Here is a 22,173-nt window from a genome sequence, read left to right as displayed (position 1 = left end):
ATGGATACTCTTTTATAGGCGGATTAGAAATCTTAACCATGGTTACAAATTAACCAACATTGGTTGACTGAGCTTACAGACGTTAATGCAAGTCCTAAAATTTTACTTCTTAATTAAAACAGTTTTTATTAGCTAAGGTAATTTCTATAATATTTCAACAAAAAAAAAGAGATATTTAATCATATCAATATGTACTCAAAAGGTATATATATATGTCGATATTACATCAACTTAAAATTTGGTATTTTCATTTATATAAATATTTAAATTTTATATTAGTTCAATATCTCACTTTGCTCGTGATTATTCTATTTTTTACCAAAATACTACTTTCGTGAGTATTTTTAAGAATGTTAAAGCAATTTTTTTTATTAATTAACAATATTGGGGTATTATTAAAACCAAATTTTCTAGGATACCACAAGAATACAGCGAAAATGGTTGATGGAAGTATGGAACTACTACGAATGGACACCCCATGTAATTAAATGATTGTTAAAGGACCTGCTTTCAATTTTTAAAACTCCTTCAATGGTAATTAACTTAAGCGGAAAATTAAAAGTTGTAGAAATTATATTTAAAATAAAGTTTAAATACTATTTCGGTCCGTATTTTTTATTTTAATTTATTTTGATCTCTATACTTTTAAACGTTGATTTTGATTTATGTACTTCCAATTTTTGTTCATTAGTCCTTGTAATTTCATAACATTCATTTTAGTTCATATACTTGACTAATGTAATCTCTACTTGCAAAATTTTGACTATATTACAAAAAAAAGTAACAAAGTAAAATGTCATGTTAAAATTATTATGGAAAAAGATGAATAGACTAAAAATGTTTCTTGAACTATGTCAACCAAAACTAAAGATCCAGAAACCAAAGTAATATTTATCTTCAAAAAAAAAAAAAAAGAAACCAAAATAATATTCAAAACAAAACTAAAAAAAAAAAAAAAAAAAAAAAGACCACCAATTCCTTTTTGTAGTTGTGACCGTTGAGAGTTATTCTTCCTCCTATAATTACAGATTCTTTAAAACAAAAACAAAAAAAATTAACACACAACACGATACCATTAAAGAAGTTATCCAAATATAATGCTTAAAAATGGTTTACAAAATTGAAAATAATTTACTAACAGTGAATTAACACATTACCGAACAATTCAGAAATCTTAGCACTCTTCAATTCAAAATTTACCATATGATAACATTCTTCAATTCAAATTGTGAACACATGAACACAACTAAAAGCCTCAAACCAATTATTATTCTCCCAAGAAATCAAATACCCAAGTATTAGACTTCATCGACGCTGGCACCTAATATTAGATTCATCATTTTTACCATTAATCCTAATGACCTAATAACTTTTTCTATTCTTGTTGATTGAAAAAATAAAGATCGAAAAATACTAAGGAGAGAGCAAATATGTTAAATAGGGAGAATATCGTTCGTTCTTATTCCAACAACCCACAAAATTTTAATACATATTAGAGGCTTGCCTTTCAAAGGGATCTCTATTTGAATTCAGTGAAGGATAAACAGCAGCGGCTATTTTCTGTCTAAGGTTGAACTTTTTTGCAATCAGCGGTCGGACGTCTTCAACTCCAACCAACGTTTCCAAAAAGGGAAGTAACAGAAGCAATTCTTTATCCGAACGATCATCGAACCAGCTCTCTATCGGTATTCCATTGTCCACTTGGAACCCAAATGCCTGGAATGAGGAATGAACATAAAGAACATTTCAAGCTTCAGAAAGAAAAAGGGCCAACAAAACATCTGAAGTTCTAACTTGGAAATGGTTAGACGTGGTTACCTGTGGAGAATTATCAACAATAATAACACGAGACAAATCACGCCCAAGAACTGATAAATCTTTGAGATAATTCCCATCAACAAAAACACACGACTCGCGGAAAACACGATGTCGAAATATCTTCCTCTTTGGATCAAGAACATTCAGAAGCTGCTCTGCATAAATACTCTGACTGGCTGTAAATATGATAATCTCGAAATGTCGAGCAACTGCTTCCATGAAATCTCTGAGATAAGGCCGGCATCTAACATAAACTGTATGCTCCTGGAGGTTGAAATTTACAGGAAATGTAAAATCAGCATCATCACAAGGTTCAAGTGAAGAATGCACCAGAGTTTCTGCAAAATGAAGTTACTTGGTCAGTTATTATAAAAGGTTAAATGTAAGAAAGTTAAATGAATTTAACTGACTATACACGGAATTAATGAAAAAAAAAATGTCCGTTAGCATCAGCACAAAAGAATAGGGTTGGAATAATTAATGCACAAAGTCTTTATATTTTAAACTTCAACTACCCACCACTTATAATTGCGTGGTAAAAAATTGGCAAATGAGCCTAAGCACTTAGAAAAGAAATCAGTGGGGGTATTCAAGAAAAACTTTCAGGATAACCAGTATATATTCATCATATGAAACAAGCACAATATCTGCGTTAACACTTGTTACCATCCAAGTCCAAAACAAGGGTGGTAGGAGGACAACTCCGAGTCTGTTTTGGTAGTAGCATAGGTCGATAAGTTGGGACAACTGCAGATAACTCAGGTAGATTCTTGATGAAAAAGTAAGGATCAAAATCATCTATTTCTTCATATTCATCATCCTGCATGTGAACTTCAGCTGCTATAGTATCGTGGGCATGCTCATCGACACACTCCAGCTTAGAGTTCTTCATGGCAAGATATATAGCTGATACTTCAGATGATAGACTTGCATCCCCTGTATCTGCATTGTGTAAACAGATTCCTTCTTTAACCTAACAGTTTTGCACAACTAAATTCCATGTCATCAGAGAATCTCATACAAAGAACAGTAAATATGGTCTTACTGTAAGTCATCTCTTGATCGCCATGAACAGTAAATTCTGAGTTATCTGAATGGAACACTTGATCTCCACCTTGAAAGAACTTTATAAACTCAACTGACAGGAAATAAATGAATAAAAAAACCTCAAGTTAAAAAGCAAGTATGTTATAGAATAATTTTAACTCCAATGAAAAATAATGTCATCGATGAACTAATTTCATCATCTACCTCCATTATGAGCTTCCCCTCCAGCATGAGCAGATACATGAAAAGATGGAGAAAATATGGTTTCTGATGCAGAGTTAGCAATGTCATCATCATAACCCTGCCAAATGAATTACAGATGCAGCATCGTCCATCATAAATTGTGAGACCATTCTCCCCTCCAAAACCAGAAAAGAAATAACCCTCAACGTGAAGTTACAAATGCATGCAGGTTAGTCTAGGCAGTATTCATGAATAATTTACCTTGAAACCCAAGGTAGCACCATCAGTTGTACCATGGTCCAAACAAGCACCAGAAGTCTCATTGCGTAGAAAATCATATTTAATGTTTAAATCTGTTAAAACATCTTCTCCATTATTTTCTGATGGAAAACCACCTGAAAATGAGACAAACTCTTAAACTAAATTGACACACTTAACTCTAATATGAAGAACTTCATTTCAATTACATTGCTTTTTTTCGAGGGCGGGATAGAAATCTTATAAGATCAAATCAAGGTAAAAGGATCGGTAAAATTCATGGTTATCTGAAATAATTATAATAAATCCATTTGACAAAAACAAGTTTAAATTAGATGGCTAAACTAATTTTACTTATATTTACATAGCAACCACTATTGAATAAGATCTAGAATGAAAAACAAAAAAAAAATATTCAAAAGTGACGGACAGCATAAAGAAAATTCCAGGTTGCCAGATGACAAGACAATTAGAATATTTAGAGCAGTCAATACTTGACAGACCACCCATACAAGAAAAGGAAAATTCTTGTGAAAGAATTACATTACATGCGAATTTAGCAGCTTACCAAGAGTACGTTTTCTAGCAGAGGATGTTATTAGATCAGTAATATTCTTTTCTACAACTTGTAATGTTTCAGAATATTTTCTTTGAGATCGTAAAACCTTGGGACTGACAAGCTCTCGGGTAGCATTTCTCCCATGACTTTTTTTCTTCGTCTGCATTTTCCAAGTTGCTGGGAAGAAGTTCCAATCTCAAGAAGTCATTCGATATGGGTGCCCACTTAATTTTGGCAGCAATCAATAAATTAGCTAATGAATATTCACAAACAATTAGCAGAGATTGCTGTAGGTAATTACTAAGAAAATCAAATAAACCAATGACCTACACTTTCAACAAACCAGAAGGTAACTATTTTCAAAAGATTTCATAACTTAAACAGGATTGAAAAGACTGCCACTTCATTCCATATTAAACAAAAAAAAAACAATTTTGCATGATTATTAGTAAAATTAAAGAAAATGAAAATTTGAGTTAGCAAAAAAAAAAGTTGGAAAAATAATTAGTTTACATTGATCGAGTATTAGCTTACCATGGAGCCACTACAGACCAAGCACGTGATCAATATTCTAAACTTGAAATAAACAATAACATTTAGCATTGAATAAATACAAAAGTTTAAAGCAGAGCATATAATCACTAGTGAGTAGTAGTACACATGAAAGCCAGTTAAAATGTAGTGAAGAATAGAACTCCAAGCGCTTTATACATCGACCTAAATGACAGTATCTAAAGAAGAGACGTCCAAATGAAACTGATTTAAATACAGCTCATCACTATAATTAATAGTATTAGAGCTGGAAATTACGTACTACGGAAATTTCCACAGAGCAAAGCTAAATTCCTTTAGAAACACCCAGTTATGCATCATGTATGCAAGAAGTAAACCACCAACGCAATTGCAGACTAGTACATTTAAAACGAAACTCACAATAAATCATAGGACAGACCAATGAGACCATTTCAGATACAAAGAGCTAAATAGAAGATATCTAAATTCATAAATGTTTTAGGGTTTACGTCAAGAACTTTCAAATATGACTAACTTCGGTATGATTAAAAGTAGATTATTGATTAAAACATCCTCGAGATTCGAATTAAACTAATAAGCCTTAAAAAAGCAGTGATTACAAATGAACATAACCCGTAACCCATTGTCTCAAATAACAGAAATGACGCAGCAAGCTCGAGATCATTACAAATTAGAATCTAAAAATGATACCAAAATTCGAGTTCAAGAAAGCTAAAGGAAGCAAACAGAAGCAACATCTAACGCTCAAAGCCACGAAATCAAAGTTAATAAGCACCTGAGGGAAAATTTAACCAGAAGAAGATCAGAAAGCGGGGATCAGCTTGCTTGCTTTGACTGATAGCGGACCGAAAAAGGACCAGAACAACAGTTCAAGAAAGATATTGAACAAGAGATCGAGCTGAAGCTCGAACAATCAGTGGAAACCCTAGTCTGGTTTTGCAGAAAGCAAAACAGAGGATTCGATTTTGGAAGTTTGGAGGTTTTTCCCTCCAATGAAAGCGAAAAGAGAGAGGGAAAGCAGAGGGATCGAAAATTATTTTCGTTCGGACAAAAGGATGAGAAGATAAATAAGTATTTTTATTATTTTTATTTTTTAATCTTTTTTTAAGGCTTGGGGAAGCTCGTCCTTTACCTACTCGCGGTTGACGTCCAAATTACGATACTCGCCACGTTTTACTGACACGTTATGTTGAGGGAGACTTGGACAATACTCCATTAATGGATCTCGATTGCCAAGTTTTTATTTTATTTTATTTCTTATTTTGAAGGGATTAGTCGCTCTGAGAAATTGACTTCTGTTCCCCTTGATAGGAACCTTTATTTCCTGAATTTTTAAGACAAGCCCCAATTTATATTTTATTGCTGTAGTTACCCAGTTTGCAAGGACTTTATTTTTCTCTCTAAAAAATTTTCAGTTCGTTTTACTATTTTTTTACTTTTTAAAATTTATGGCGTGTCTGAAAATTTTGTTTTGGTGTATTTAATGGAAATAAAGCTAAACTATTGGGAGGGTATTCGGGAATATCGAAAAGTAGGGGGCCGATGGTGAAAATTTGGCACAGCTATTGCCTCGTTGGGGGAATCTTTTTTTTTGAAATTTCAAAAATTGAGCGCCGCACAGGGACACGAAGCTGCCTCCGCGGTAGCTCCTCGGCCGTTCGTTCATCAACTTTTGAATTTAATCTGCCCGACGTGGTCTTGTGGATTTTCGCCACGTGTAGGGATCAGATCAGGGCAATAATTGGTACGCTGGTCGTTGGGCCAAGCTCCTGTATTGTATTGCTACAATTTGTTGTACAAATGCATTTTCTTTTGTTTTATTAATGGTTATTAATTTCGATAAATTTATTTTTGTTTAAATATATTTTGGTTCATTAATTCTCTTAAAACGTTTCATTTTATTCCTTATAATTTTAATTTTGTTCATTTTATTCTTTATAATTTTAACTTTTGTCATTTCAATCCATATACTTTAAAACTGTCTATTTTAATCCTCATAAGTTGTACTTTTAAAAGGTGACTAATTTAATTTATATTTACAAAATTTTAACACAAAATATATGCACAATTAAAAAAACGTTTTATACAAATTTATGCCTAGATTTTCCAAAATTGAATGAGTGAAATATTATATTAAAATTATGATTAAAGAAAATGAGATAAAAATAAAAATAAATAAACCAAATTGCTTTTTAAAAACTACCAAACCAACATAGACATTTACAAATTACAAGAACTAAAATAAGAAGTAAAAAACCAAAATAAACGTTTTGAAAGTAAAGAGACCAGAATGAACTAAAAATAAATATTAAATACTAGTCTTTTTAGTATAGAATAATGTGCATTGTGACAAATATATATATATATATATATATATTAAATACTTGTATTTTTTATTAATTAATAATAATAAAAGTTTGAAATCATGTAAAAGAATACAACCAAGGAAAGAGAGGAAGAAAAGGACATTCATGTAACATTGTGGGTTTCTTGATAAGGTGCGTTTTTCAATAGCTCTTTGAAAAGAAGAGCAAAACCGAACATGTTTAACAATATTTTCTTTAATCATTGTTAAAACTGAGAATTGATTTGATACATCAAATCCAGAAAGGAATTTCATACACAATTTTTAAAAACAATAATGATGATAATTTTCTTCATGATCATGTACAACACGCTCTGCTAAGGTTAGCTTCAGCATTGGCTTCAACATCGATTTTACCCGAAACTGATCCGCTTACACTTACAACCACCACCAGCCATCAAAATGTAATAAAACTACAAAAACAGGGAAACTTTCCCCTGGTCGGAATCGTACGAGAAAATCAAAAGACAACAAGTCGAACCAAACCGAAATAATAATATGGTATTCAACCAACTACGAGAGTCTACAGCAAATATTTTCTTTACTTTTCTTTCTTTAATCAGAAACCGCTACAGCATATTAGAGTTTTCAGCTAATTATCAACTAAGCAAAAATAGAAGATCGAAGCTAACACCTAGCGCACTAGAAATGAGAAGCACTTGTGAGTTGAATACCAGGAGGGGTAAGGCAGGCATTGTGCATCAATGTCAAGATCCTTCTTCACTGTATCTTGTTCAGCACTTCCATGGGGGGCATTTTCAGCAAGAACACTATCCAGTAGAACAAATTTGCGGTTGCAGAATCAAAAAGTCTCACCTCGGAGGAGGGGGCGGAACGTGGGATTTCGTCATTCCAACCCATGCAACAATTCCAACAGCAAGGATGATCCATCCAAATATGTCATACTTGAGATCACTGCTCTTCTTCTTGGAACTCTGGTGTTTGTCCCACACAAGAAAGAAAATAACAAGCACCCCCTTATTAGCAGGAAGATCAAATGATTTACCAAAATTGGGAGAAAAAAAATCCAAGATAAATGACCTTTGGGTTTGAAGCAGCAGTAGCTTCCCCGCCTGAAGGCCCTGCACTCTGTTGACTGTTCCCGTGCTTGTGGATCTCCGAATGGAACTCGGGCGCCTGAGACAACAGAATGATCAGATATTCAGCAATGGCCATACTTCGACTTTATGCATCCCCTTAGAAACTGTCGGCTATAAATTAACTGAAAATATACAATAAAGAACGAGCAACTCCTCAATCCTAGATGGGAGAAATATCCATGTCTTATTCTCATTACTCATCCTTATATGACTTTTTTTTTCTCATTTTTACAAGAAACAAATTCACATTCTCCCATAACTCTGTCATTGACTTGAATCACAAAATAAGTACAACTACAAAAAGACCCAGCCAGACAAGGACTACCATCTAAGAAGTTTAGTTACAAAAGGAGTTAGACAAGGAACACCATCCAGAAGCCAAGAATCGACAGTTTCCACCCAAGACTAGTCAAATTTTCTTTAAACGTGAACCCATATATATTGAACACCAAACTACCGAGATATTGCAGCAGTAGCATTGGTCTATGAGATTCTAGCCATTTCTACAAAGACTGTAAGCAGAAACATTAGAAGAAGTAAATCTTGAATCTTGAGAGCACGACCTCAGCTTGAACATGATTACATGCCATTGGTCTTCTGAAATAATATACATTTTATAGTAACCATACTTAAAAATATTCTGAACTTTCTTACGAACTGATCAAATTTCTTTCCAAACAGATGTTGAAAAATATTAGAACCCTAAAATGATTTGATGGCATATTTTCAACCTTAAAATTCATTAACCATGCAAGAGAAACTTCCATAAGACTCTGGGAACAATGACATGCAAACGAAGAGGAGAAGGGAGAGGATTCTACCACAAAAGCACAACCTACCTCATTAATGGAAGTCATCATCCTCAATCCAATCTTAACTCAACTCTATTATGCAAGTGGCAACACACCCCAAAGCCTAGAGCAAGGAATGGAAAACTAACAGTAAGAATCAATATACATCAGTCAAGACTGGATACGAACTTTCAGATAGTGGACTCCCTAGTTACTAATATCACGCTGTCCTGAATCCCAACTACCACATCCATCAAGTTTAAAGAAACCAATAGGTGCTCCACAGTACATTGTATATCTGAAATGATTCACTTCCCAGCAATATATACAAGTACATTCTAAGTAGTACAAGCTGAGGCTTAAGTGACACTTGACAGTGTTATATTATATCATATCATCACCTTTGCACTGACTTCCAAAGACTTGCAATAAAGTTCGTTACTGGGTTCCTGAGGAAAACAAAATATCAAACTATTTAGATTCAATGAAAACGATCGAGTTTCAGAAGTCGTATTGGTTCGATTAAATTCAAATACATCACCTCATCTACTGCCTTCTGGAAACAGTCACGTGCTTTATCAAAATAAACTTTGGCCTCGTCTGCATTAGGAGTTAGAAATGCTTGAGAAGTGTGGGCATTTCCCAGACACCATAGAGCATCATGCTTCGTGGGATTAATAGCCAAAGCCTCCTCCAGCTTCAAAACAGCGCCTGCACCATCAGATTAGGTTTGTTTTCATTTCTATATGTTAGTTCCTCGTAGCATAATACAACCAATGCAGGCTCTCAAACATTTAAAGGGAAAATGAAAGTACTTCTGATCATATCTTTCGAATCAGCAGCATTCTGAAATTGAGATAACTCAAGCAGTGCCCCTCCCCACTTGGTCAAATTCTGAAGAAAGAAAGAAAAAACTATTTTCAACCGCTCGAACTGAATGCAGTTTAAATAATGATATTCATTAGCTAACGACATCCAGCCCCCTTCCCCGTAACAGTAATTTGAACTAAATAGGAAGGATGTAACAGAAACTGATGAAATTAAAGTGTAAGGGAAATCAGATAGCGAAAGAATATGATACATGAAACAAACGAATAAAATATGAAGGAATAAAGAGATACATCTGCATCGAGCGGGTTCTTGGCGTAGTTAGATTCGGCGGTTTTTCGAGTGTGCTCGAAGAGAAGAAGGCGATCAAAGTCCTCCTGAGAAAACTCCATGGTTGACGAATGAAGGATTCGGAGAAACAGAAATAGGGGGAGGCGACCCCAGAAAGTCAGATTTAAGGTCCGAGAAGACAACTGAGAACGCACCAGTCTCCAATGTTCTCTGACTCACGTGGATATGGCACCCGGTACACAGCCAGTAGGGTTCCATGCCACGGAGCTTTTATTTGGGCCGGAATTCGTCTAACCAGGCCCATCTTTTTAGGCCCACTCGAAAATTTTTCTTTCTTTTTTTTTCACCGAAGGGAATGGAGATTTTTTTTTAAACGCTATGTTGTATCTAACCCTATCTAAGTACCTAATTGATTCTAACTTTAATAGTATATAATGTGCTCATTAATTTTTAAATTTGTGTTTAATAAGCCTTAGAAATTTTTTAAAAATACACAAATCTATTGAACATACGATTTAATACCTTTCGATTTTCTATCGAATGAGTTCGTAAATTTTAGAAAATGTCTAATTGACCGATGACATATTAAATACAAAATTAAAAGCCCGTTGAATTTTTAACGAACTACTAAACGTTTTTTTTTTACTCAAAGACATGTTAAACATAGTCTTAAGAATGCTAATCGATATCTTATCTACATTTACAATATTCATTGAGGTGATTATTGCAGTAATCCATATTTCAAATATTATTGTTTTTCGAGTTGTTGCCTTCTACCCTTATCTGATTATATTTGCATTCTAACTATATTTTTCTTCGTAACCTAGATTTTGATTTATTTTTTAAGTTGGAATAAATAAAGTAAATCTTAAAGCAAAAAATAAAAAAAGTTGTTGATATATTCCGATTTGAAACCAAAATCGGAAGTGTTACCACGAATAATGCTCACAAGGTTAAAAATATGAAATCAAACCTTTTTTTAAAACAAATATGAATCGAACTTATAATACCGCTTAAAAATACAAATAATTAATAGTTAATTCAAATTAGCAAGACCTATCAAAACAATGGAATAAAATTACCATTTTCTACCCCTTTTAAAGGAATCAATCAACATGAGAATTCCTAATTTTTGTCGTGAATCCCACAAATTGAAAATCAATTTTCATTCATTCATAAAATTAGTAAACAATGACTTATCGAAAACGACATTCTATTACATAAATATATCCTTGCATGTATTCTTTTTTAAGTACAATAAATTGGTGTTATAGAGGTTTGAACCTTCGACATCGAAGAAATGAGTAAGTGCTAATTACCGTGCTCTCGACGACCAGCTTAACAAAGAGAAGAACATAATAAGCAGATACTTTAACAAAAAATAATTTTAACATGGGGGACCAACAGTTTGTACCAGTTTTATATGGAAGCCACAACAGAGAAGTTGATAAGAATTAAGATTTTGGCAGTTGCAGCTATAAACAATTGGAGGAGTCTGAAAGATACAATATCACATCAAAGTAGACCCAGTAAGTAGTTACAACTGACCAAATTTTGGGTAAAACAGTGTCTAGAGTATTTGCCAACTCAAACTACAAGCTTTACTACTTGCATCATACAATAAAACACCACCAATCAGGATTCAGTTGACAGCGTGTGAAGTTTACATGGTACCACATCCTCCAATCCGTGAAGTTTACATGGTACCACATCCTCCAATCCGTAACCCGAAAAAGGAACTCGACTTGGATTTTCCAACAGAAGCTATCTAATTCTGAGTAATTAGTCCAAACAAGTTCCATACATAGTGTAGAATAATTGGTTTTAGCAGGTTAATTAGGGTATGAAGAAGATACTTTTCGGCTACTTGCGATCATCTTGTGTGTACATCTTGTGTGTACGTCAGATGGCTGTTGATCCTAGGAAAGATCGGATCCGCTGCAGCAGCTCAGCTTTCACTGAATCGGGAACTGAGGCTACATAACATCATTTGAACCAGAGTCAACGGTGAATTTAGCAAGAAGAACCAGAAGAACACTTAAATGAAATAGGAAGATAATAAAAGGTACACATGTAATCAAATCAGAGTACTGCAAGACAAATAACATTACTGTGAATACGTTTTTAACACAATATGCAATTCACTTTCATAGGAAATACTTCTAAACGTTAATAACACGAAATCAACCGGAACTTATGGAGGTTTAATGGGCATATGGTTATGGAGATCTCCTCTGGAGGTTGCCCTAGGTACAGTTTGAAAACATGTATGGGATGCAAGATAATGGGTGGAATTCTCCTCCATGAAAATCAATATAAAAACCCCCTTGATGACTCTTCTTTCTGTTAAAAGCTGGTTCTTGGAAATGGTGTGTAAATCAAACTTCATTAGGTGTTAAGGTAAGTGCCTTCTTAATTATTATTGGCTCATATTTTCAAATTTGAATATATATTGCTTTAACTACTCCAACAGGAATTTACCTCTGTAACTTAAAAGACAGGCATTATTATTGGTCTACTTGTTCTGGGCGAAATTTTTGTGTATACCTGTGATTTTACTACTTGAAATTTGATTTGGTTTGAAGGAAATCTTCAAAGGTAAAGGTTCTCCTATGGTTGTTGACTTTTCATGAGGTTGATAACACTATGATCTCCTAGTACAAAAGGACTCGTCTCTTACCTTTGAGCATGTGGGGTAAAAGTGTTCAATGAATGTGGCGAGCACATGAAGTCGGGTTTATATGAAGGGGAAGTTTGTTTAACCTCATGCTATATCATGAAAGGATTTAACTTTGGAGCCTTTATAGGATACATAAATATGGAGTTTTCTTGATTATGTTTGGTAATTTTTAGAAGGTATCATATCAAGGATCCTTTCTACTCGAGAGCCAGAATGACCACACAGTTTATTCACAGTAGTATCTAAATCACTAGTGGCTATCAGAAAGCTATCATAATTTATTTATTGAAAATATACGGGTGCAAATTAAACATTAAACATCTGATTGTAACTCTTGCACTTATCAGCATAAAGCATATGTAGAATCCTCATCTGAAGTCTCGTCTCTTTTCTTTAACCACACAAGAAATAAAAAGATAACAAACAGCAAGAATGACCACCGTGATCACCAAAAGAACTGGGTTCTCACAATCTTCATGATTTCACGCACTCGATATAACAATATACATATTGGATCGTACACAATTTAAACCATAAAAGAAAAGGCGATCAAATGTGGAGAACTGGTGGTTAGTGTTAGAAGTCGAATGATCATGTGTAGTATTTGCAGTAGAATGAAATATCGTTTTTCTTTCCATGTAGAGGGGGTAGTGTGATGTACCAAAACCACAACTTCCAGAATGAGCAGTTTATTGGTTCAAGAAGCTGATAATTTAATAAGAAATGTGAGGGGACTTATTGCAAATTGCAATGCCATAAGCCTAGAATTGTCTGCTGCATTATACCTTATTTAAGTTGTTAGACAAAAAATACAATTTTTTTTTCAGGTCGATTTATAAAAAAAAAAAATTTATTGCGATATTTATGATAAATGTTACTGATAGCAACCACTTCTAAAATGGAAAGTGAAAACCAACCTCTGCCTTTTGGAGTAATGACCTGCACAAGGTCGTCGACACTGACATTGTTCCTTCCCTTCTTCCTTACATATGCCCTGGAGAAACAATAGGGAGAGAGAAATCTGAGCCTCAAGAAATGAAAGACTTAAAATGAGCATAAGTAGGTCCAATTGAAGAGCTAGTAAAAGACCTGCAAAGAATCTTAAATCACACAAAACTTGAATTAGTTCAGTTCAAATGGCCATTTTAATTAATCTTAGACCTGTCTTCACCCATCAAGCCATGAACTGCCTTACTCGTCCAGATTTTTAGGACATCATTTCAAATATCACCAGCTCTACTGACAAGAAATGGGCATACTGGAACTTTCCTTTCAACAATTTCTCGTTAATTAACGATTAATAGACGTACTTATTTGTACCTAAACTGAAAATATACTATCACCCTTAACGATGGAACAGCAGCACAGAAATGATCACACATGAATTATGAAGTGCGGAACAACATGTTAAATTGCTAACACGAAAAAGAGTGAATGGAGGAAACCTGCAAAGGGCTTTCATTTCATCTTTCCATCCGCATTCGATAAGCCTCTCTCTCAAGAGCTCTTTGAGCCGCTCTTTTTCGCCACTTTCAATCAGCTATGCACAGAGAAACAAGGAAATTCAATCAAGGTCCTACAGAAAACGAACACACCGAGGAAAAATGCAGACCTTGATATTGATTGTTTCTTGAAAAGTAAGCTGCTGATCTCGATCATCCTCGGCTTCGGGCGTCGGAGGTCGATTAATGGAAGCCCTCCTGTCGCACCACAAATTAGGGCATCGCAATTATATCCATTGTGTGGAGCTTGAACAATTAGCCCCATGGATGCGAAAATTTTCAATTTCCTAAGTGACGATCTGATGAAAGACGACCAGAAATTTGACTTGCGAGAGACTTACATTCTGTGGCAAAAACAGCGGGAGGAAAATTCTTGAGTATTTTCACGGCGACAGAGCGCGTCCGACTACCCGAGAGACTCACCTGCTGACTGGAGCCGACAAGTCGGTGATCTTGTCGACATATATTATTATTATTATTATTATTATTTATTATATTATTGCCGTAATTCTGAAAAATAGTTCGAATCAATTATCACATAGATGATAAATCTCTTGCATCCATGATCCATATGTATGGCTTTACTTTTTCAATAACACAACTGGTGGGATTGGAATCTCCCCTCTTTTAACCGATTAACCAATTGAATTATGTTTGTGTTAATTATTTACCGTACTTTTTAAAATTTTAGTAATTTCTAATATACCAACACACTAATTAATTCTAAATATAGCATAAGTATTATAGATTTATAGATGTGTTAAATAAATAAATGGAAAACCAACTCAAACCCACTCAGGTATCTTTTATAAAGTAGTCTACTCATAGCAAACATTCATTACTCACATGTCATATTATTGATATACTTTACACATGATAGACTATATCATTGATATACGTCGATAAAATAAAATTTGGTATATGATAGTTCATATAATAGTAAAACTAACTATGGTTGATGTTTTGAGTTTTGCAAACAAAACAAACCATTGTTTTATTTTGTTTGATGAGTTTGTATACCTATGGAATAAGCACATAATTGATTATTTATGCATAACTTGAGCAGATAGCTCTGCGGTAACTGACATTTATCTTAAACCAATAGGTTATGACTTGTGAGTTCAATCATCCACCTTACATGTTATATTAATATATATATATATATATATATATATATATATATATATTGAGTGGATAACGGTGCCTCGTTGGTGACAACATTATTATGTAGCTAAATATGATAGATATAAGAGAAAACATAAAGAGACTTACATTTTCTCAACCATTCAGAGACAAAAGTACGTTGAACAGTCATTTGAACGTTATTGTAATATGCAAACCAATTGATGGAATAAAGAGTACATTATTCCACTAAAATAGGGTTGAATACCTAAATGCCCAACCTGTACATATGTTTTATTAACAATATATGATGCATCTCTGGTATGTTCCATTATGATTACCGCAACGTGGTTCTCGATCCTTGATTGAATATTTTTCATAACCCAATCTTTTAAAATGGAGACGAGATAGAAAGAAACTTTACTAATTATGTACTTATTCAATAGAATTATGTTTTATATAGAGAAACATCGAACCTATTATAGAAAATTTGTATATATAAAAGACAATAAGTGTGGACGACATCGTACACGATCCAAACATATATTTGTATATCTTGTTGATCGAGCACTCATCAATTGAACTACAGGATGAGATTGAAAGTTCAAAACTAATGATATAAACGAGATTTATTCCAATCATATGTTGGCACGAGGTGCAAGGCGATCACAATAAAATGACCAATTACACACACAGGACAAATAGACAAAGTCACATTGAATGTCTCACTACAAATAACTTTAAATTTAGTTAAATTTGGAACAAACACTCATACTATTTATTAAAATAACAATTACATTACTAACTCCAATGAAAATACTAGAAGTAACTATTCTAAACAAACATACATATATCTAGTAGTCATTGAATTATGCTAAATTCAATAATGAAAATGTAATTGTTTACAGGTATATTTTACCGAAATTTATAAACTATAAAATTAATGGCAAACTATATCACTTAATCAAACTCATACTCTAAGCATAGCTCAAAATCTAAAGCTATGATCGAAATTTTGAATTTTTAAATATTAAACAAACAAACTCGTCAAGTATATTACCCACTAATTTTGTACAAGTAAAGAATAGGAAAAAAAAAATTATGGCGGGAAAAACTCCTGAAGGACGAACTGCGGTTTAGTTAAATGCCCAAAGAACCCCTACGACAATTCGAAAAGACCGCTCCAAGCCTGGAGAGCCAAACAATACTACGGGGATATTTTCGTCAGATAGAAAATTCGAGCCCCATCTTCCCGCCACTACAAAATCCCCAGGTTTCCATTGATCTGCATCATCTGATCAATCTGCGCTACACGGAAGGCCATTTTTCAGCCATCGAGTTCTTGCCGATTCCGGCCATGGCCGAAGAAGAGTCCGGGGAGGCTATCCGTCCCGAAATTCCGACCGGACGAGTCAAGAAGATAATGAAGGTGGACAAGGACGTATGCAAAGTGAACTCTGAAGCACTATTTCTTGTCTCATGCGCCACCGATCTCTTCCTGAAGCTTCTCGCTGAAAAGTCTGCAGAAGTCGCCACGGAGAAGAAACGGAAGACAGTTAAGCTTGAACACATCCGAATCGCCGTCAAAAGGCATCGACCGATCAGTGATTTTCTCCTCGATTCGCTACCTCTTCCACCTCAGCCGTCGGATGCTCCGGCGAAGAACGAGAATCGCACCCGCACTGCCGCCGACAAAGCAGCTCCCGAGGGAACCCGTCGAATCGACGATTTCTTTCGCAAGCCAGCGAAGACAACGTCGGATGAGAACAACGAGTCGTAGGCGCTCGAGATTCAACAGGCAAAAGCTCACAAAGCACATTTTATAGTTTTTACTTTCTAGCGTTTGTATGCAAGGAAGTCTATATTTTATCATTAGATGAGAAAATCTGTTTGTTATTGAACGCGATGAATATTATGTTAGTCATTTCAAGAACATGCCATCTAGGTATTGCACAATGAGGGCAAAGCTCAAAACTATAGATAGACACAATTAAGATGAAATTTAATACAATGTAGACAATCAAAATGAGGGGCGGGGAGGTTGACTTTCATTCTCTAAGTATAAACATTATTTTGAGGACCTAGATGAGGTTTGTACAGGAAAGATTCACTTGAAGAAGAAAAAAACTTAAAGATAGAATAAATACTCGAGTATCTTCTCTATCTTCGGTTAAGAAATAAGCTTATTCGCAGGCTAGAATGGTTCTCTCAAACTTTATTCTGTGGGATTATCTTTTTCAGTGACATTTGAACTTGAAGTCATGTAGTGAGACTCTAAGGGGATATTGGGCCAGAAAATGTGGATACCACTGAAGCTGTTTCATCTCTGACCTGAGAAACAAGGGTGTGTCGAAGAGTCATATTTTGTCCAGGTGAGACTTTCCCCTCCTTTATGAATGAGATGCCTTGAGTTGCTGAATTCATGCTGTTTGATCCCAATTGCTGGATTCCTAGAGAAAGCCTTCTGTTCAAAGCCATGGCATTGCTATAACCTCCATTAATGCTAGCATTTGAAAGACGCCGACTGCTGGTGCTTGGCCTGGGTCCATAGAAGTTTTCTGGCTCGATTACAACCTGGGTTTGCACTTTTTTCTTCTCCTGATAGAAAAACCATCATTTGAAACCACACCATCTACGAGCAGTTGGTAAATTAGCTTTTGCAGCAGAGTAGTTCAAATTATGAGACGTTGTTGTGGGGGAAAAAGAGATCCGCTTTTGACATGTTTTAGATAGCAGATTCAGATTTAAAGTTTGCTGCAGTGCAACGTGTCCGGTTTACTTACCCTTAGTCTCCTCTTCTCCTCCTCCTTTTCCTGTCTCAGGGCATTGTATTCTTCCAACATCGCTAGCAAAGGCACCTGAAAAGGGGATAATAAGTGATAACTTTGTATTTTTTGCAGGGTGACATGAATAAGAACCAGTATTTCTTTTATGGAGAAGTCACGGATTCTCTACATGCTTAAAATTTGGGAATTTTGTGTGTTTACTACATTCATTTTATTTGAAATTGCCTGGGCACGTATCTCAATTGATATATGTCTCTGCTTCTGATTTTCTTTTTCTACCTTGAACGTCGCACTAGTTTAGGCTCTTAGTTGAATGCTTTTAGAAGATCATTTATGAGAATTAGAATCATTTTCTCAAATGATGGTTACCACATGAGAAACGACATAATTGTTGCAGGCAATTATATAACTTACCTCATCATACAAGAACACTTTACTTCTTTCTGCCTCCCAACTCGTAGTCTTTACCAAAAGCAATTCCACCAAAGCTGCAGTTTACATCATTTTCAAGAGTAGAGAGATGGTGAAGTCATCTAAAATCCTATTTATATGTTCAAATTTCAAGAAGCTCACATCTCTTTGGCCGGGAAAGATACTGTAGTGAAAGATGGTCTTGCCAATTTAAGCAGACAACCCATCTTTAAAGCCTTCCTTGCAGTTCATAGAAATTATTGCTGATATTACCTGGAATTTTGTTGACTGTTATTCTAGCTCGTTCTGCACGTCTGAGATTCTTGTGAGCACCTCTGCTGACTGAGTATCGGCTTTGATCCTGAAAGTTCATTTGTATATTTAATATCTATGATTAAGATTACAGTAAAGTAATTGTGTTTACATAATTGCAGGAAAGTTACCAACCATGCTATATTCTTCCAACCAGCGCTCCTCATCACATGCTAACATCCATTTCTCCACTTTCTCCATTATAGTCTTCCGGCTAGATGCTTCTTCTTTTGCTCTTGATATCTGTTCATCCATGCTTGTGAGGAGATTGGCATGGTCAATTTCCCCTTTTGCAGTACATAGAAGTCAGTTTTTGAATTACTTTTGATTTGTATAAAGTACATGATATTCTTTAGCATTGATGCCATTGCACACTGTACCAGAATTAATGAGATTTATTATTTTTTCCATTTCCGATCTTGAAGGTATCTCCATATGCGATTTGTTACATATGTCTTCCAGCTCCTTCTGTTTCTTGATAAATAGCTCTTTCATCTTGCTTGCTTTTAGTTGATCAAGTCTCTTGACTTCAGCCTCAGCCTAGAATATTTTTTTTTCACAAAATTGTCACCTAATTCATTATATTTTCTATTTACCTTTACCACATGTTGTATATACTATATGGTACCTGCTCGATTATATATACTGCAAGGCTCCCGGGATCAGATATTTCTGGCGATGAGACTGATAGCAGACGAGTTACATGGGAAAACAGTCTGCGATCACCATAAGGTGAATCCATAAGATCCCACAAGTTTGTTAATGCTTTCCCAAGTTTGTGAAGCTGCGGAAAACATTTCAGAAATTTATCAAACAGTGATTTGTTTACAGTATTGGAACAGTTGCAATTTGAAGATTCAAACCATTAGATTTAAGTGTAGTGTAGGTATACTGTAACTGTTGGCTTCACTTGGTTTTTTTGATTTTTTGTGCTTTTGATACAACAATAACAGCTATGTTTCACTTTGTGATGCTTTTATGATTTTGATACCCTTGAACAATTGTGCTACTACTTATATTTATCTCCTGGGGATGTAGCATAAATATGTTGTTGGGTAAGTATAAGTTTCCTCACCTTTTCAAGCCGTTGCTGCTTTTCTTCTTTAAGAGACTCCACTGTGCGCTTAAGCTTTTCTAAAATGGAGTCGCTAATGTTCTTTGATATTCCAGATGGGTCATCCAAGCTTGGATGAATCTTGGTGATAATCGTGGAAGCATCCATCCCCAGTGTTGCAGACAGTTTGTGGACTGTCTCTATATATTTCTCCACTCTCTGAAGCCTTTCATTCTATCCAAAAAAAAAAATCCAAAAAAACTGGTATGTAAAAGAACTTAGAAGTTGAAAATAGTGAGCGTGTGCTTCTATTTTATAGTAGAATCTTAATTATATGGCTGAAATTAGCACCTTTTCACTGTGAAGTCTTTGTAACTCATTCTGATATTCTTCAAGTTTCTTCAGAGAGAGATCATTCTCATTCACTATGACAACAGGAGACGAGTCATCACACTCTGATTGACCCCCTATTTCTGCAGAAATTTTCAGGATTTGTCCTTGTACGGCTTTGAACTGTTTCATCCTCTCTTCTTTTCTCAGCCGCATCTCCCTCAGAGCTGGAGTTATTGAATCAAGCTGCTCTTTCAAAGTTCCCGCCATCTTTTCTGGCTGATCAGACACGTCCAATCAACACAAACAATTGGGTGAGAACTCGGGACATATCATATCAAATATAAAAATGACTGCTGCTATGATTATATTATGATAGTTGCATATTTTTAAGTCATGATTTCAACTGATGGAACAGGTTTAGAGGATAATCATGGCGTACCCGTCCAGGAAGAGAACGTTCTCCAAGGGACAAGAGAAGTTGGGTAAACTCAGCCTCAGCTTCTGCAAGTTCCTGATGGAGTCGAGCTCTCGACACATTCGCACCATCAACTTTTTTCCGGTAAACTTCTAGACACTCCTGTTCCAAATTCAGAAGAACCTTCTCTCTATCAAACTGATCTTCTCCCACTTCGTCCCAAATCATCTGTGTATCATTAGTTTATTTAAAGTTAATGCCACTGATATTACATGTCCAACTAAACAAATAAGTAGAGGAGGAACAAACAAATTCCATATCCATGCCTGCAACTCCTGGAGTAGATATCCACATGAAGTTTCAAGCATAGTGGAACTTCGCATTCCAATAGGAGTTTGGAATGAAGCCATCTTTTCTGGGAACTTTGGTGATTGGAGTGTTTCCCCGAACCTCTAGCCTTCAAAGTTTGAGTTAATCAACTGAAAATGCAGGCAAAAGCTGGAAGTGGGTTGGAGAAAGAGAAAGAGAAAGAGAGAGAGAGATGGGTTTTAGTTTTTGCTTAAAAGACAAGCGTAGGGTGTATGTGAGAGAGGGTGGGTATAGTGCGTTTTGTGTATGCTTTGGATTCAAGGATCGCCATTTTATTTTAGCTCCTCAGCTTTTTCCTTCCCTTCTCCCTCTTCCATCATTTCTTCTTCCATAATATTAAGACAGCAAGTCCCTCTCTTCCCCCCATTAAGATGGTCTCTCTTATTCCAAGTCCTTCTCATTCATAGTTCTCTTAAAAAATAAAAGCTAAAGCCTTTTCCTCAACTTGATTCTCAAGCAAGCCATATGGTTGTATACAACACCGGCCTTAAATGAATAAAATAGTAGCTTGGTTTTATTGAAGTTATGTTTCCAACAAATTTCTGGCTCAAAAGTATAATCGTTGTCTTGTCTTTGGGGCATGTGAGTACAAGATATTCATGTTAGTGAGACAAATGTTGTTGGTTTTTTTCTGACTTATATTTACAAGAAAAATTTCCATCTACGTTACTTTGAACCAGGGATTGCTTTACATTGTTTGCTGCAAAACCAAGATTTTACTTTCCTCAATTTTCTAATTTTAGGCTTGTTTTTTCACTACTTTTTCTACCTTTTTTTTATTTATTTAAATTCTGTTAGTTGTTTTTTTGTTTTTTTTTTTAATATCAGAGTCAATCTTGTGGCAGAAGGCTGAAAGTAGGAGTGGAGAGAGGTTGGAGATACCAAAAGTGTGAAGGACTCAATGGATTGATAAAGACATTCTCGTAAGTGACTTCACAGCTTGAAGAACTTAGAAGACAGAACTTGTAAACATATAAAATTTAGATAAGAAAAAAAAAATATATAACTTGCTTGGTACTTACAAATTTTACCCATTACAACTTTCGAGTAAAAAATCACATAAATAACTAAAACTATGTGTGCATCGCTGTTGGGTTGACGTGTCTATGATCGACTACGATAGCAAATCTTGCTTCACTGCTATTCAATGTTCGACTACGATGGTAAACCGTACTTCACCTCTTGTTATGTCCTAACTTATATTGAAATATTTTTCTATAGATCTAAGGTTCGAATAAAGTTCCGATATAGTTTAATCCAGCAAAAGAATCTCATTTATGAAAAGATTAAGCAGCAATATGCAGTCTAATCTTTACAACCATTTGAGGAACTTTACAATTATTAAGGCATATATTCTTCGTGAAGCAGTAGATTTCTTTACCTAATTGGAAACATATATGTTATAATAGAATATG

The 22,173-nt window shown here is 34.9% G+C and overlaps 5 protein-coding genes and 2 long non-coding RNA genes across 9 annotated transcripts; 3 read left to right on the top strand and 4 right to left on the bottom strand.

Annotated features, from left to right (window-relative positions):
• Window positions 1–1,438: 1,438 nt before the first annotated feature.
• On the bottom strand, window positions 1,439–5,451 carry SSP5 (SCP1-like small phosphatase 5). 3 transcript variants are annotated; one of them, XM_088128154.1, is made up of 8 exons: window positions 5,175–5,451; window positions 3,875–4,118; window positions 3,310–3,443; window positions 3,070–3,166; window positions 2,864–2,956; window positions 2,485–2,760; window positions 1,819–2,156; window positions 1,439–1,716 (listed from the first exon to the last, which is right to left on the bottom strand). In XM_088128154.1, the coding sequence occupies exons 2-8, from the start codon at window positions 4,029–4,031 to the stop codon at window positions 1,483–1,485; spliced, it is 1,329 nt and encodes a 442-aa protein (XP_087984280.1). In that variant the 5' UTR covers window positions 4,032–4,118; window positions 5,175–5,451; the 3' UTR covers window positions 1,439–1,482. The 3 variants fall into 3 exon arrangements, with proteins under 3 accessions (XP_087984280.1, XP_087984279.1, XP_022131925.2); XM_088128153.1 differs by having other exon boundaries at window positions 3,875–4,089; XM_022276233.2 differs by having other exon boundaries at window positions 3,875–4,042.
• Window positions 5,452–7,239: 1,788 nt separating this feature from the next.
• LOC111005148 (mitochondrial import receptor subunit TOM20) lies at window positions 7,240–10,001 on the bottom strand. The gene is made up of 6 exons (XM_022276556.2): window positions 9,777–10,001; window positions 9,471–9,549; window positions 9,197–9,366; window positions 9,057–9,104; window positions 7,806–7,901; window positions 7,240–7,699 (listed from the first exon to the last, which is right to left on the bottom strand). Exons 1-6 carry the CDS (start codon window positions 9,873–9,875, stop codon window positions 7,577–7,579), a joined length of 615 nt encoding a protein of 204 aa, XP_022132248.1. The 5' UTR covers window positions 9,876–10,001; the 3' UTR covers window positions 7,240–7,576.
• A 1,217-nt stretch (window positions 10,002–11,218) lies between these two features.
• LOC111004543 (transcription/mRNA export factor) lies at window positions 11,219–14,451 on the bottom strand. Its single transcript, XM_022275581.2, has 5 exons — window positions 14,298–14,451; window positions 14,067–14,154; window positions 13,900–13,994; window positions 13,372–13,448; window positions 11,219–11,750 (listed from the first exon to the last, which is right to left on the bottom strand). Coding segments are annotated over exons 1-5 (336 nt in total). The 5' UTR covers window positions 14,300–14,451; the 3' UTR covers window positions 11,219–11,676.
• A 1,885-nt stretch (window positions 14,452–16,336) lies between these two features.
• NF-YC13 (nuclear factor Y, subunit C13) lies at window positions 16,337–17,455 on the top strand. The gene is made up of 2 exons (XM_022276479.2): window positions 16,337–16,876; window positions 17,320–17,455. Exon 1 carries the CDS (start codon window positions 16,436–16,438, stop codon window positions 16,856–16,858), a length of 423 nt encoding a protein of 140 aa, XP_022132171.1. The 5' UTR covers window positions 16,337–16,435; the 3' UTR covers window positions 16,859–16,876; window positions 17,320–17,455.
• MAP65-8 (microtubule-associated protein 65-8) lies at window positions 17,027–21,407 on the bottom strand. Its single transcript, XM_022276477.2, has 11 exons — window positions 20,716–21,407; window positions 20,414–20,617; window positions 19,993–20,250; window positions 19,663–19,875; window positions 19,216–19,371; window positions 18,968–19,127; window positions 18,723–18,874; window positions 18,549–18,636; window positions 18,279–18,352; window positions 17,862–17,936; window positions 17,027–17,676 (listed from the first exon to the last, which is right to left on the bottom strand). Exons 1-11 carry the CDS (start codon window positions 20,797–20,799, stop codon window positions 17,353–17,355), a joined length of 1,788 nt encoding a protein of 595 aa, XP_022132169.1. The 5' UTR covers window positions 20,800–21,407; the 3' UTR covers window positions 17,027–17,352.
• LOC148209352 (uncharacterized) lies at window positions 18,346–18,961 on the top strand. The gene is made up of 2 exons (XR_015793234.1): window positions 18,346–18,600; window positions 18,710–18,961. It is a non-coding gene; the product is annotated as an uncharacterized LOC148209352 (long non-coding RNA).
• Window positions 19,767–22,019, top strand: LOC111005094 (uncharacterized). The gene is made up of 4 exons (XR_015793233.1): window positions 19,767–19,905; window positions 20,121–20,285; window positions 20,390–20,533; window positions 21,587–22,019. It is a non-coding gene; the product is annotated as an uncharacterized LOC111005094 (long non-coding RNA).
• The last annotated feature ends 154 nt before the right edge of the window (window positions 22,020–22,173 follow it).

This window comes from Momordica charantia (genome assembly GCF_013281855.1).
Source record: "Momordica charantia cultivar OHB3-1 chromosome 8 unlocalized genomic scaffold, Mcharantia_2.0 BLBB01000008.1, whole genome shotgun sequence".
In the NCBI taxonomy this organism is placed as follows: Eukaryota; Viridiplantae; Streptophyta; class Magnoliopsida; order Cucurbitales; family Cucurbitaceae; genus Momordica; species Momordica charantia.
Note: the sequence above shows the minus strand (reverse complement) of the source record. Positions and strands in the feature narration are given on the sequence as shown.